Genomic DNA, 12,633 nt, shown 5'->3' on the forward strand with positions numbered 1-12,633 from the left:
TGTTCTACCGCTAGATTATGTGCGTATGCATGGTCAGAGGTGTGCGTATATTTATGCACAATCCTAAGTATAAGTACAAGTTGATAAATTCCATACTTTGCATAGGAATGTTCGTACGCATGCTCTACGCACATATCTGTGCATACGCACTGATGATAAATGAGGCTCCTGGAGAGCAGCTAATTTTTCTTTCTCAGCAGAGCTTTATCTGCTGTTTACTTTTGATGTTTGGATATATTTGTAATTCAGTGAACTTACAGCAACTTGACCACAATCAGTTTACTCAAGTCGGATATTGTGCAGTGGTTTTGTCCTAACCACTGCATTAAAAACCCTTTTTCCTTGGGATTCAGTGGAGAAAATGAATTCTCCACAGTTTGAATGATGTTTCTGTGGATTTTCTACCCTTACAAGAATGTTTTGCTTTTGTTGAAAAATGCAAAGGAGCTGAATATTGTCACAAATGTCTGCAATGGCTTCAAAGACCACAAATTACTCAACATATACTCATTGCTCAACTTGATCCCCTGATGGAACTATTACAGTAAAGAAGCTGTTCTGAATGGATCTCCCTTTAACTATGTGTCATAGATGTGTTTTCTCTGAAAACGTCAGGAGCAAATGTTAACATATGAGCTTTAGACATCATTCCTTTTTGTAGATGCTCTGTCGAAATGCAGTGAAACCATGCAGTGTTGGATTAGTTTGCAGGCTATAATGTGTTATTTGGGTTCAACAGAATTTTTCTAAAGACACTTTATACTCTTCCACTGCAGACTGCAGGTAGCAGAGAGCAGCTATTAGATAATAAAAACAGAGTGCTGCAAGGAGCTGACACTTAGCTGCTACAAGTGTCACAGAGCTCCTAACAAGGATATAGAAAGAACTCTTACTGTGGCAACACGCCAAGAATGGCAGTAGGCTGAAATCAGACCACCGATGAGCACTAAAAAATGTCTGTTTAAAACTGAAATAGTGCTGATATGTTGACTTTATTTGGACATTTGTGTCTTAGTCATTGAAGTTATCAAACACCTCAGTCTAGTTCTTCCAAACTGTTATTTTACAAGCAAGCAATAAAAGCAACACAGTAAACGAATCAGAAATGCATGAATCCGCCATTTAATTATAGTGGATCAAAGTAGATGGGATATATTTCATGTAAATTTAATGCAAATCCAGTCTGAATCTTAAAAATGCAGAAATATATTAATTAATACAAGGTAGAAGACATACCTGTTTTACTTATCATTATATAATGCTAATAAATATCCCTGAAAAATGATAAAGAAGCATCATTAAACAGTGAATTCATTGTATTTTTCTTTTTGTTGAAGTTTTTTTTTTTTTCTGTGCTAACATCCTCTGATATGCATTTTATATGTGCCTGCATAGATGGAGTAGAGGTAAATAGTATGTTGTGTACGAAAAGATACTGTTAATCTGTTCTCAAAGTTCATGGTTTAAAAGAACCACAGCTTATTAACTGCACACCAAAACAGGAATACATTTTAATATTGATCCCCTTGTGTCCCCAGTGCATTGTCTGTGTGTGTGTGTGTGTGTGTGTGTGTGTGTGTGCGTGCGTGTGCGTGTGTGTGTGCGTGTGCGAGTGCAGGCAAGAGTATGATTATGAATATTTTAAGAGCACATTTAACATGGCGAAGCCGGAGCAGGCTCAGTGAGGGATTTGCGCCTACTCTTCAGCTAATGACCCCAGGCGCTTCCAGCAAAGCTTCTTCATATTTTAAAGAAAGTCGATAGAGCTGCAGCCCAGTCAGCAGCATTAAGATTCATACAGACGCCACAGGGACCCTGAAAAAATTAATAACACGCGTGTCTAACAATCCTTCCTGCGATTTAGTGGAGCACCCAAGCTCTCTGCCTGAAATGCAAAGTAGTAATGAACACACAGATAAGATAAATTCTGAACACGCGTCCCCTACCCCTCAAGTCAATGCACAAACACACTCTTAGCCCTGCTCCTTGCTTCGCCCCATTTTCAACAAACACACCCATCAACACCCTGCACTCCTGACCAAAGGTATCCAAACACGTTTTCCATCACTTTGCACTCTATGATTTGACTGTCCGCCTCGTCTTCTCTCGAAAAGAGAAGAAAGCACGCATCCAGTGACTTTAAAAGACCCACCATGGCACTAGTGAACAAAACCTTCTTCATTTTGTTCAACTTTCCCTGACTGTAATTAATTTTCAAGACATCTTATCTGCAGATGTGCAGAGGCACTGACAGGTCCTCTCACTGCAAGGTTAGTCATTGTCTAGAATCCATCTCAACAGCTCTTTGCTTGTTTACATTTTGCCAGAAGTGTTAATACTGCACTGCTGGTAGTGCTTTCTATCACCTAACGAGGCAGGGGTGCTAAGTGCATACAGGAACGTACAATATATTTGTGCGTATTTCTTCTTTCTTTGAAAAACTGCAAGAACAAAAACATAAGGGGCATTAGGTTTCTTTTTTTGAAGCGTGAACTTATTACACTAGTAAAAGCTGCTCTTGTTCGTCAATGTATCTTTCAAGTCTAGATATCAGTTTAACGCATTAATAAATAAAAATCCTCAAATCCTCTTTGAATGAATTGTTTATGCGTTTAACGTAAATTTTATTTTTCTTAGACAGACATTCACTGAGTATATCCCTGAGTGTGCGAAAGGCAGTCTCAGTGTAAACATTAACAAGTTGAAAAATCAGTCGCATTAAATGCACATGAATAGGTTGAGTTTCGAGGGTGCCGCTAGGTGAGGAGCTGTGCTGCAGTGGGTTTCCCCTTTAGAGTCAAGACAACGGTGCAGCGGCGGGCTCTGGGAGGCTAGACAGCATATGGCACTGTCTCCCAGAGAACAACACACCACCCAAGCAGCCTGGCAGCCTCAGAGTGAGAATGTATGTTTGTGTGTGTGTGTGTGTGTGTGTGTGTGTGTGTGTGTGTGTGTGTGTGTGTGTGTGTGTGTGTGTGTGTGTGTGTCTGGATGCTTGTACTGTACTATGTGTATGTTTTGTGGGAGATGGAGCAAGACAGATGGCTGGCAAGTAGAATAATACATCGAAGGAAATTCTACAAAGAGGATGTGTAACTTTTTTCTTTTTTTTCTTGTTCTTGCGCAGTCACTAAAGCCAAAGAGACATCAAATGTGACTGACGTTTGCAAGGCATTTGGAAACATGATAAACAACCATCTCCTGATTTGAACTCTGTCAATTTTTATTGCAAACGTGTTTCAAAAATGAGCAGAAAGATGTGAGAACTAATTATTTCAGTTTACATTCACAACAAGAGTGCTCACATGAATAGTTTTAACTGGTTGATTGCTTGAACATGTTGCCTTTGCCCTGAAGCTTATTTATGTGTTTAACCTGTAAAACTGCCTCTCTTTTACTGTTGTGATGTTATTGTACACTGTATTTTTTGTTTTGTTTGTTTGTTTTTGTTGTTTGTTTATCTTTTGTTTTGTTTTTTTGTTCTCATTACTTTTTATCATTTCAAAAGACTCCTGTGGACAAGTGTTGCGAATTAGCACATGTGCTAAAACACTCAAACAATGCATCTGGTTTGTCCAATGTAATTGTGATGTTCACATCAAATAAACAATAAATAAAATAAAAATAAACATCTGGATGCGATGCAGTGCATCCACTGGCAGACTTGTTTGGATATGACGCTATAACGCTTGAAATGCTCAGAGGTAGCACACTGTTGAGGATGAAGGACAGGCTTAGTGAGCTGAATTAGATAGGAGGGTGGAAGTCCTGATCATCTGTCTGGCAAAATACTTTCCATTTCCATACGTGGGAGTTAAAAGGGAAAGAAGGGGAATCGATAAGGCATTAGTGGAAAGCCATCAAAAAATTCTGGAACGATCTAAAGCTTATTAAAGCCAGTAGGTCAGGAAGTTGGATATAATTTATTTAGGGTGAGTTACCTTAAGACTACAGTTAAATCAACTTTATTCTGTCCATTTGACCACTCTGTCTGCCTCAGTTATTCACAGAACGTGTAAATTACAATAACAACTTACAGGCATTTTTATACACCCTTTATTGTTATACAGCGTGTGCTCCCTATAGATTTGGATATTTTTAGAGCAATCTAATGGGAGAACATTCAAGCAGACAAATGTATCTGTATCATGAATCTAAGATCTGGTGCCAGACCAGACAATGCAAATCCGCAGCACGTAGCCACTTCAAATCCTCTGGTGGAGACATCACTCTCCCAGGCCATGATGAGAGGCTCATACAAGCAGCTCATCAGCAGCCTGTTTGCCCATATGTGCCTCACACCCCTCAGTCCCCAGCGGGTCCTGGCTCTGTGCAACGAAACCATCTCATCTGCCAACATGTACCAAAAAAAACAAAAAAACAATCCCTCTTCTGGTTGGCCTATTCTGCCCTCACTGGCTAGTATTATGATTTGCACACACAGTGTAGCCAGTCTGTCCACCGAGTCAAGTGGCCAATCAAAGGCTGGCCAGTAGAAATAGAAGAAATACAGGCGCATACTCAAGAGTAGAGGTTAAGCAGCGAATGAGATGCAAAGTCAGGACAACAACTGAAAAGAGAGAGAGCATGAACAGGAATGCATTAAAAAAAAAACTACAATAAAGCACACCTAATATTTACAAGGTTCACTTCAGTTCACCAGGTAATCACATTCATGACAAACATGCTCAACTCAGAGGACGTAGAGGAAGTGATGATGGCATATGCTGTGGGAAGCAGGCGGACAGGAGAGCAGGGTCCAGTGTCATATCTGCAGTGTGTGTCTGCAGGTCCCGTGTGGCAATGGTTCGCTTATCCCCCTGCCACCCCACATATGTTTGGGACATGGAACAGTTGGACGTGGCCGAGGGCTAAAATGGGTCAGACTGACACAGATGGAGAAAAAACTCCCACTGGGTCACTGTCAGTTGACTAACACCCACAGAAAAAAAAAAAAGGAGTGCGAACACGCGTGTGTGTGTGTGTGTGTGTGTGTGTGTGTGTGCGTGTGTGTGTGTGTGTGTGTGTGTGTGTGTGTGTGTGTGCGTGTGTGTTTGTGTTCAAGTGAGAAATGCATTTAAATTTTGACAGTTTCTAACAGCTTGCCAACAACATTTCTCTTGAAACAACATACTAACACAACAAGTTTTGAGTTCAAATTGGGTCATGCAGTTCTAGAGTAGCCAAGAGCAAACCAAGAACTGTATGGAAAGCGAGCAGATGTCAAGAATTCCTAATGCTTGATTTGGCTTTCTGCTTTTCTCTTCCGTCTTCTGCTTCCTGTGAGTTTACTTATGTGTTAAGAGAACAAAAACAAATATGATCAATAACTTGAGGCAGTGCCCATGTTGCCACTCAAAACATAACAGTGCTCGCAATAAATACGCTTTTATTCTTTTACAGAGCTCTGATGTCAGTCTTGGTCGGCAGAAGAGCTGACATTTGGGATAAATAGAAAGCTTTACGTTCCATGTGAGGGCTTCTCTGCAGGAAAAATCAAGGGGGCGTGCCAGAGAACCCAAACACATTTCTGGACAGATGGAGAGGGGTTGGCATTAAATGCACTACAGTGTTGAAACAGAATCATCCAGACCAGTAGATGGCATGTTCACTGACAAATCAGTTTCACATGATACTGTCTATCATTTTGAACTTTCCAAAACAAGCTGTAACAAATTAAATCCTTGTGAGCACTTCTGCCATTGAGAAAAGGATTTTACATGATCTACGTTGACCTTCGCTGGCAAGAAAGATGCCATTTTTAAAAAAAGAGAAATGAATCTTATTATTGGTATTAATATTATTGGATTCTCTTTCCAGAGGGAAGGTAATCTTCAGACAAAGTGCTTCTAACCTTTGTTAGCAATCCACAGTGTCACAGCTGAAATATATTCAAAGTGCTTCAGGCAAATGTCCCTGGTTGTCAAAACCTCCATTTGAAATGGAATGTGAGGCAGTAATTGTGGAGTTGAAAGGTCACCCATCCATTTGTTCATTGTAAAAATGGAGGGAAATTCCTTTCAGTGTAATCCTTGGCTTTTGATTTGATCTTTCAACATCATTTCCCAACACAAAGGCTGGTGCTGCCGGATGAAGAGCACCATGCCCTTCTGAATGTTGTGTTAGTGCCACTTAGATTTGTCTTTTCCTCTCGCTTCTGTTGATTTGAATCTTTATAAATCCGTTTTTCTAAGCCAAAAGCCCGCAGCTGTCCATGGCGAGCTTCTCCTTGGGTCAATTTAAAAACACTTGACTTTGATGTAAGCGCAACATGCACAGAATCCTCACAGAGCAGCCTTCAGCTTTCACCTTAAACTGCGCCATACCATCACATGATGATACAAAAGTCCCACCGTGCAGAATACAAGTCGTGTTGTCAGCACCATATTAGTATGTGGGTGGCATGTGCTCTGTGAGGTAGTCATATGTTTATAGTGAATCTCTTGGATGAAATTCAAGTTTGCAGCTGCAGCCTCGGAATAATTCATCGCTCGCCTTTTTACCCAGGAGGAGCCACAGGTAGTTGATGAAGTGGCAGTGCCAAGACTCCCAACTGGCGAAGACGAAGCGCAGCTGCCAGGAGTCAGCGTGGCCAGATGCCGCTGCTGATGTACCATGTGTTCCAAGCAGGGCAACAGTGTGTTTGTGTGTGAGCTGGGGTGGGAGGGGAGAGAACGGAGCGCTTGCCAAGACATTCTCACATTGATGCCAACCTGACACATGCTTGGGTACTCCCCACAGTTTGTGTTACCATCTCAGCCTCTCTCACAGATCTGTGGGGGGTCCCCTCTTTCTCTTTTCCTCAGATGCAGTCCTTTGCCAAGATGGGAGTTGGCGCCTGCTTGCGGCCGTCCTGCCCATCAGTGGCGAGATCCTATTAGGTGGGCTTTTCTGAATGGTGCTCTGGCAGCAGGCCATTGCAGCAGAATGGCAGTCGCTGCTTGCTAGATACTCTGTTTAACCATGTTTTTTGCCATAACCGTAACCATAACTCCTTATGATAGCCATGATGCTGCTTATTATCCTCCACTCTTTATACGTCCTTGTGCGTCTCCAGTAGCTGTGAATAAGTGTCTCACTGGCTCAGATTCCAGTCCCCATATAATGCGTGTCGAAAAAATATGGCCAACTTCCAGGAAACAAATCCAAAAACATGGGTCGTCTGTGCCTTATTTTGTTTCGTCAGAAGCGACATTCGATCATTTTTTGGTTGAATCCTGGGAAAATGTGTCAGTGCCATCTGCATCAAAAAAAAAAGAAAAAAAAAAAGACTAAAGACGGCGCAAACGCACTACAAAAAGGATTGGATGGAAACTACATAGTTGCTGGGGTAGCATAGCATCCCCTTCAATAGCGTTTTCCCCACGAATGGGAACGAGCGGTCTTTGACGATACTATTCCTGAGAGTGGAGGGGAGTTCTCTGAAACAAAGGCACCAATTTCGTTAGGAACATGCCATCCTCGTCTACAGTGTAGGGGGTTTGGGGAGGGAAGTGAAAACTTTTTGAACGTGTGCCATGTCTGTACCATTCTCTTATCTGAGGCCCACGACTGCCAGCTGGCGGCTGAATGTGCCCACTTGCACTATGACGATGGAGCCAGCCAAGCTAGTTGGCACACTAAGTGTTAGGACTGGCATGTGATCTAAAGCCAAACACAGCTCTGTGTGGGGTAGATGCATATATGCTGTGCTCTCCCCTCCCCAGTCCTCGTCTCTGGTGAGCAGCTACTCCACTGGATCTGCAGGTATTCCAAAATTGGGCTGAAGAGGGAGGTCTAGCCAACAACCCCCAAGCTGAGTTAAGAACCACAGAATGACGGGCACAAGTCATACTAGATCTATAATTAATGATACAAATATGTCAAAGTCGCTGTCTCACTTGCAATCACTGCACAGGCGCCTAAATGTTGGAGGACTACATCAGATTAGGTGCAATATTTAAACATAAACAATATCAAAATAAGACAAAAATATCTAATTATCTACAAAAATAATAATAAAATTGTCTGCAGCAATAAGATCATAATCTCTCTGTGTGTGCATTTAAAGTGTAGTGATATGTGTTAAATAATTAAGAGCACTACAATCGTAATAACTATACTTTTTAATTTATGCCATTAAAGACAAGAGCTGGGTGCATACTGCGTACTTACGAGGCAGGAACCATTCAACGACTGTTGTTTTATGCCGGAAGATTAATGCCGTTACACCGTCCTTCACTGCAAGTGGTACCGGCTTTTGTTGTAGGTAAGGTGAATGTGAAATTGTGAAAGGAGATACGGGCACAGTGGAACACGGGTGTTATTTAAGAAACAGTAATGTTTAATTTGCTGTTGAAGTGTGTTTTTTTATTTTTCGTGTTTGTGTTGCTGAAACGCCGTCATTTGTCTTCATCCGTCAGTTACCGAAATAAAGTCAGAAACTCCACAGCGTAAACAACCAACAGAGCAGCTTCTCGGTTGTTTTCGGCTGTAATTATCATCGTCAGTCCGTCTTCTCACAGCATATTGTTTGATTTAAATGGTGACATCGGCTGTATACTTCATATATGAAAATTAACCGTGGAAACGTTATACTTGAAAATGTTCACACACAGCAGATAACCCATCTTTTCTTGGTTCTGAAAAAGGCAAAAATTTGATTTTGGAAATAAATACGAAAATACTATAGACACTGGTGGCTATCAGATATTTTCCTTTGTTGCTTAAATATACCGTTTCTTTATATAATTAATGTGACATCTTGTTTGTTTGGGTTTTTTTTTTTAGTTTTTTTTTTTTACATGCAAGTGACCTTCAAAAACTCAAAGCTTGAGCACCAATTTCACATATTAACTGCAGGTTAATTATCACATTGATTACTATTCTGCCTGAACACTAGTAAATATAAACACTAGTCATATAATTATTTTTTTTTTAAAATAATACATTTTTGTATAGCACCTTCACAAAATGTTTAGATAGACAAGCCACAAATAAAGGAGGATACACAGAAACACAATAGTAAAACAAAAAAACAAGTCAGGCCCAACAGAAAGAATAAAAGAGTAGATTAGAAAAAAAGTGGAGAAATAGAGTGAAGTGCAGTAAAACAACAACAACAACAAAAGTAAAATGCAGAGTTTCACTATAAATTAATCAATACAAAAAACAATTTTGTTTTGTTTTTAATTTTAAAAAATGGCATGAGCACAAAACATGCCATAGCACATTAAAGAAAAGAAAAATACTGGTAAGATAACAGAAAAAAATATTAAGAGAATAAAAAAAACAAGTACACTGTAAAAAAACAAGGGTAAAATTATGAAACAAAAGAGAATAAAATAGATGACTTCTGTGAACTCGTTTCTGTGGCTGTGGAGGGATCTTTCCAAAGTCTGACAAAATAATCTTGCTTGAGATTGTGTTTTTCAGCCAAAAACTGGGTTATAAACTGGAGCTGTGAGGTAGGAATGAGCCAGTTAGGGAAAATATCTAATCATGATTTCAGTGCTTCAGCTCAATATTCACTGTGGAACATGATGGAGTATTGCCACGTGAGATACCATATGAAGCTGTTACACAAGGAGGACAAGATAAATTTATATAGTGACACAACACTGGCACAACAGCTTAAACCCTCGATCAGATTTCATAAATTTGAGGAAGATGCCGATCAGCGTTCCTCAATGACCAAGATGTTCTTAAATGTCTTGTTTTGATCCCAGAATATTTCCATTTTCTGTAATGAAGCAGTAAAGAAAATAGTAAATATAAATACTTAAGAAGAATTGATTAATCATTGCAGCTCTAATTATGGAATGTATGTAGGATCTGGAGTTCATTCGCTTCCCCCATACTTGAGACTAAAAGTCAGAATACCTTTGCTGCTCTAATTTTAAAGACCATTCTCTTGCTATGTCCCCAGGTTTGTGGAAGTGCAATGCTAAATCGATTGAAGACGGAGTGCTCTTTTAATTCTTCATTCAGCCAATCATGTATCTTTTATCAATCCACTTGTCAAAGTATTGCACTACCAATACCATTAAGCCACATGCAGTAAATTTAGGTTAATGAGTGCGATGCTGGATGAATGAAAATAGTGATTGCCAGTTGGTCAAATATTATTATTATTATTATTATTATTATTATTATTGTTATTATAATTATTAAAGAGGTCAGGAGACTAATTAGATTTGTCTTTTATGTGCTGCTTCTTCAAATTTAAGCTCAAATGCTTTTTTTCTTCTCAACTCACAGAGATGTCATCTGATATCAGTCGATGCTTAAGACTCAGGATGGAGTCGTCATGAGCTTCTAACTCTGGAGAGTGTGAACAGCTAAGATTTAAACATGCTGCCAGGAGTTGCTGCTGCTGCCTGCAGTTCTCTGAAATGGACTTTCCCTCGCTGGAAAGCCACTCTTTACAGAACTCATTGTCCATCAGAGCCAGGGAAATGGCTACTGGGAACTACAGTTCAAAGCAGGGCTCAGAGATGGACTGTTGCACCATCAATGAGGATAAACCAGAAGCCAGTATTTGCCAGAGCTCCATCATTTGCAGAAAAGCTTGCAATCATAGACAGCAGTGGCAGCCACAGCTACAAGCAGCTATACTGCAGCAGCGTAGGTCTTGCAAGTAGAATCAGTGCGGCTCTGAACTCTGAATTTGGTCGTCTGGAAGGAAAGCGAATCTCCTTCCTGTGTGCTAATGATGCTTCCTACACAGTGGCACAGTGGGCAGCTTGGATGAGTGGCGGGACAGCAGTGCCACTCTACCGAAAACACCCTCCATCTGAACTGGAATACATAATCTCTGATTCCCAGAGTTCACTGCTTGTGGCAGCGCATCCCTACACTGAAACCCTTGAGCCACTGGCACAGAAACTGGGGCTGCCATGCCTGACACTTCCCCCTACTTCTAACCTGGGTGCTTTACATGAGGCAGACAAACGAGAAGAAGACACAGCCGTCGCAGACTGGGCTGATCGACCGGCTATGATCATCTACACCAGCGGTACCACAGGGCGACCCAAAGGAGTTCTACATACACACAGCAACATCCAAGCCATGGTAAATCACATTGTTTACATCCTAATTGCATTTGGGACAAAGCAAATTACATTTTAGCTCGTAGGCCACTAGGTTGACGACAGTAGATGTTTATCTGCGGAGAAGAAAGGTTGTTTTACAACTTTGACAGAGCAGAGGATGGTACAACATGGACTTAAAAGCTTTAGCTAGTTATAGTAATTTGTAATTGTTATTCTAAACCTTAATGACAGCTATACATAACATTGTTTTAGAATTGTTTCAATATTGTTCAGCAGCTGCAAGGTTGTTTACATATTTTATTTAGACTGATAAGTAAATTATAGCCTTGACTAAGCAACACACATTCCTGAATACCATACTTATGAATAAATGCTTGAGAAGAAATGAAAGTCAGAGAGGCGGGATGTTTCGGTGGAGCACACTTCAAAAAACACCCAAACATTTCCTCTCGCTTAATGAAGTTACAAGCATGTCTTAATAACTGGCACGATAAACATATCTGTATACAGAAGCCATAAGGTCACGTTATATTTATGACCAGCGTGATTTGCTGTCTGTATTCTTGTACTTGTCCTATGTTTGTTTCTTGGGATTATTATGCGAGGTAAATGCTGCTTTTTGTGTCATCTGGTGTTTGTTGTATTGGGCTTCGTTTTTTTGTTTTTTTGTTTGTTTGTTTGTTTGTTTGTTTGTTTGTTTGTTTGTCTGTTTTTTAAGTATCTGTTACGTTGGATGAGGAGCCGGCGGACTCCTGGCTTCTGCTGTGCCTTCTCGTCTCAAAGACAACTTGTACTTGTGCTTTGAAGCTATGTAATCTCATCAGTAATCTGGTTTATAACAGACTTGTAATATTTGTGATATATACTGATAATGGTGTACTACAGATACTATATCATACTGGTTTATATGCTGACTAGTAATTAACAAGAGGTTGCAGGAGAGAAAATCCAATCTAGATTTGAAGTAATTCAGAGAGACGTTTTTTGACAACAAATGACAAGTTGATTTTCAACTGTAGAATGTTCAGTATGTTTTGTGGTGTACAAAATATTTCACACTATCATCAAAATATCTGTGGGATGAGAACTTTAAATGCCTCCTTGCCGGTGTGTTGTTAAGTGCTTGTCGGAAGTTTAGACATCAGTGATTACAGAGTTAGACATCTACTTTCTCAGTGCAAGAAACTGTCCGTACTTGCATTCCATTTTTATTCTGTCGATCTTTCTTATTTCAATTTGATTTACTGAAAACTTGACAAATGATGCTTAAATATCGGTTTAGAAATTCACCTACATGAAAGAATATTTTAAAACATACCCAAGTCATTATTTAAAACTTTACCTTGATTTAAATTACTATAAACCACTGAAAATCAGGCACGATTACTATCAAATCTTGTGTGGTAAATGGCAACTGTCAAGTAAAGAACACACACACACACACACAGGCTTTGGTTTTGCTCAATTTACCCCATGATATACATAGTATTATTACATTACTGCTGCAAGGTGGCGCAGTTGGTAGCACTGTTGCCTCGCAGCAAGAAGGTTGCCGGTTCGCGTCCCGGTGGGGGCACCGGAATCTTTCTGCGTGGAGTTT

The 12,633-nt window shown here is 40.1% G+C and overlaps 1 protein-coding gene across 1 annotated transcript in view; it reads left to right on the plus strand.

Moving 5' to 3' along the window:
* Positions 1 to 8,198: 8,198 nt before the first annotated feature.
* The window catches only part of acsf3 (acyl-CoA synthetase family member 3), a 71,598-nt gene continuing 67,163 nt past the window's right edge, over positions 8,199 to 12,633 (plus strand). The window contains exons 1-2 of the mRNA XM_008292921.1: positions 8,199 to 8,248; positions 10,240 to 11,052. Of these exons, the coding sequence (XP_008291143.1) occupies positions 10,333 to 11,052 (720 nt within the window). The 5' untranslated portion in view covers positions 8,199 to 8,248; positions 10,240 to 10,332. The remainder of the gene's footprint in view (positions 8,249 to 10,239; positions 11,053 to 12,633) is intronic.

Source organism: Stegastes partitus, unplaced genomic scaffold, assembly GCF_000690725.1.
Source record: "Stegastes partitus isolate 25-593 unplaced genomic scaffold, Stegastes_partitus-1.0.2 Scaffold19, whole genome shotgun sequence".
In the NCBI taxonomy this organism is placed as follows: Eukaryota; Metazoa; Chordata; class Actinopteri; family Pomacentridae; genus Stegastes; species Stegastes partitus.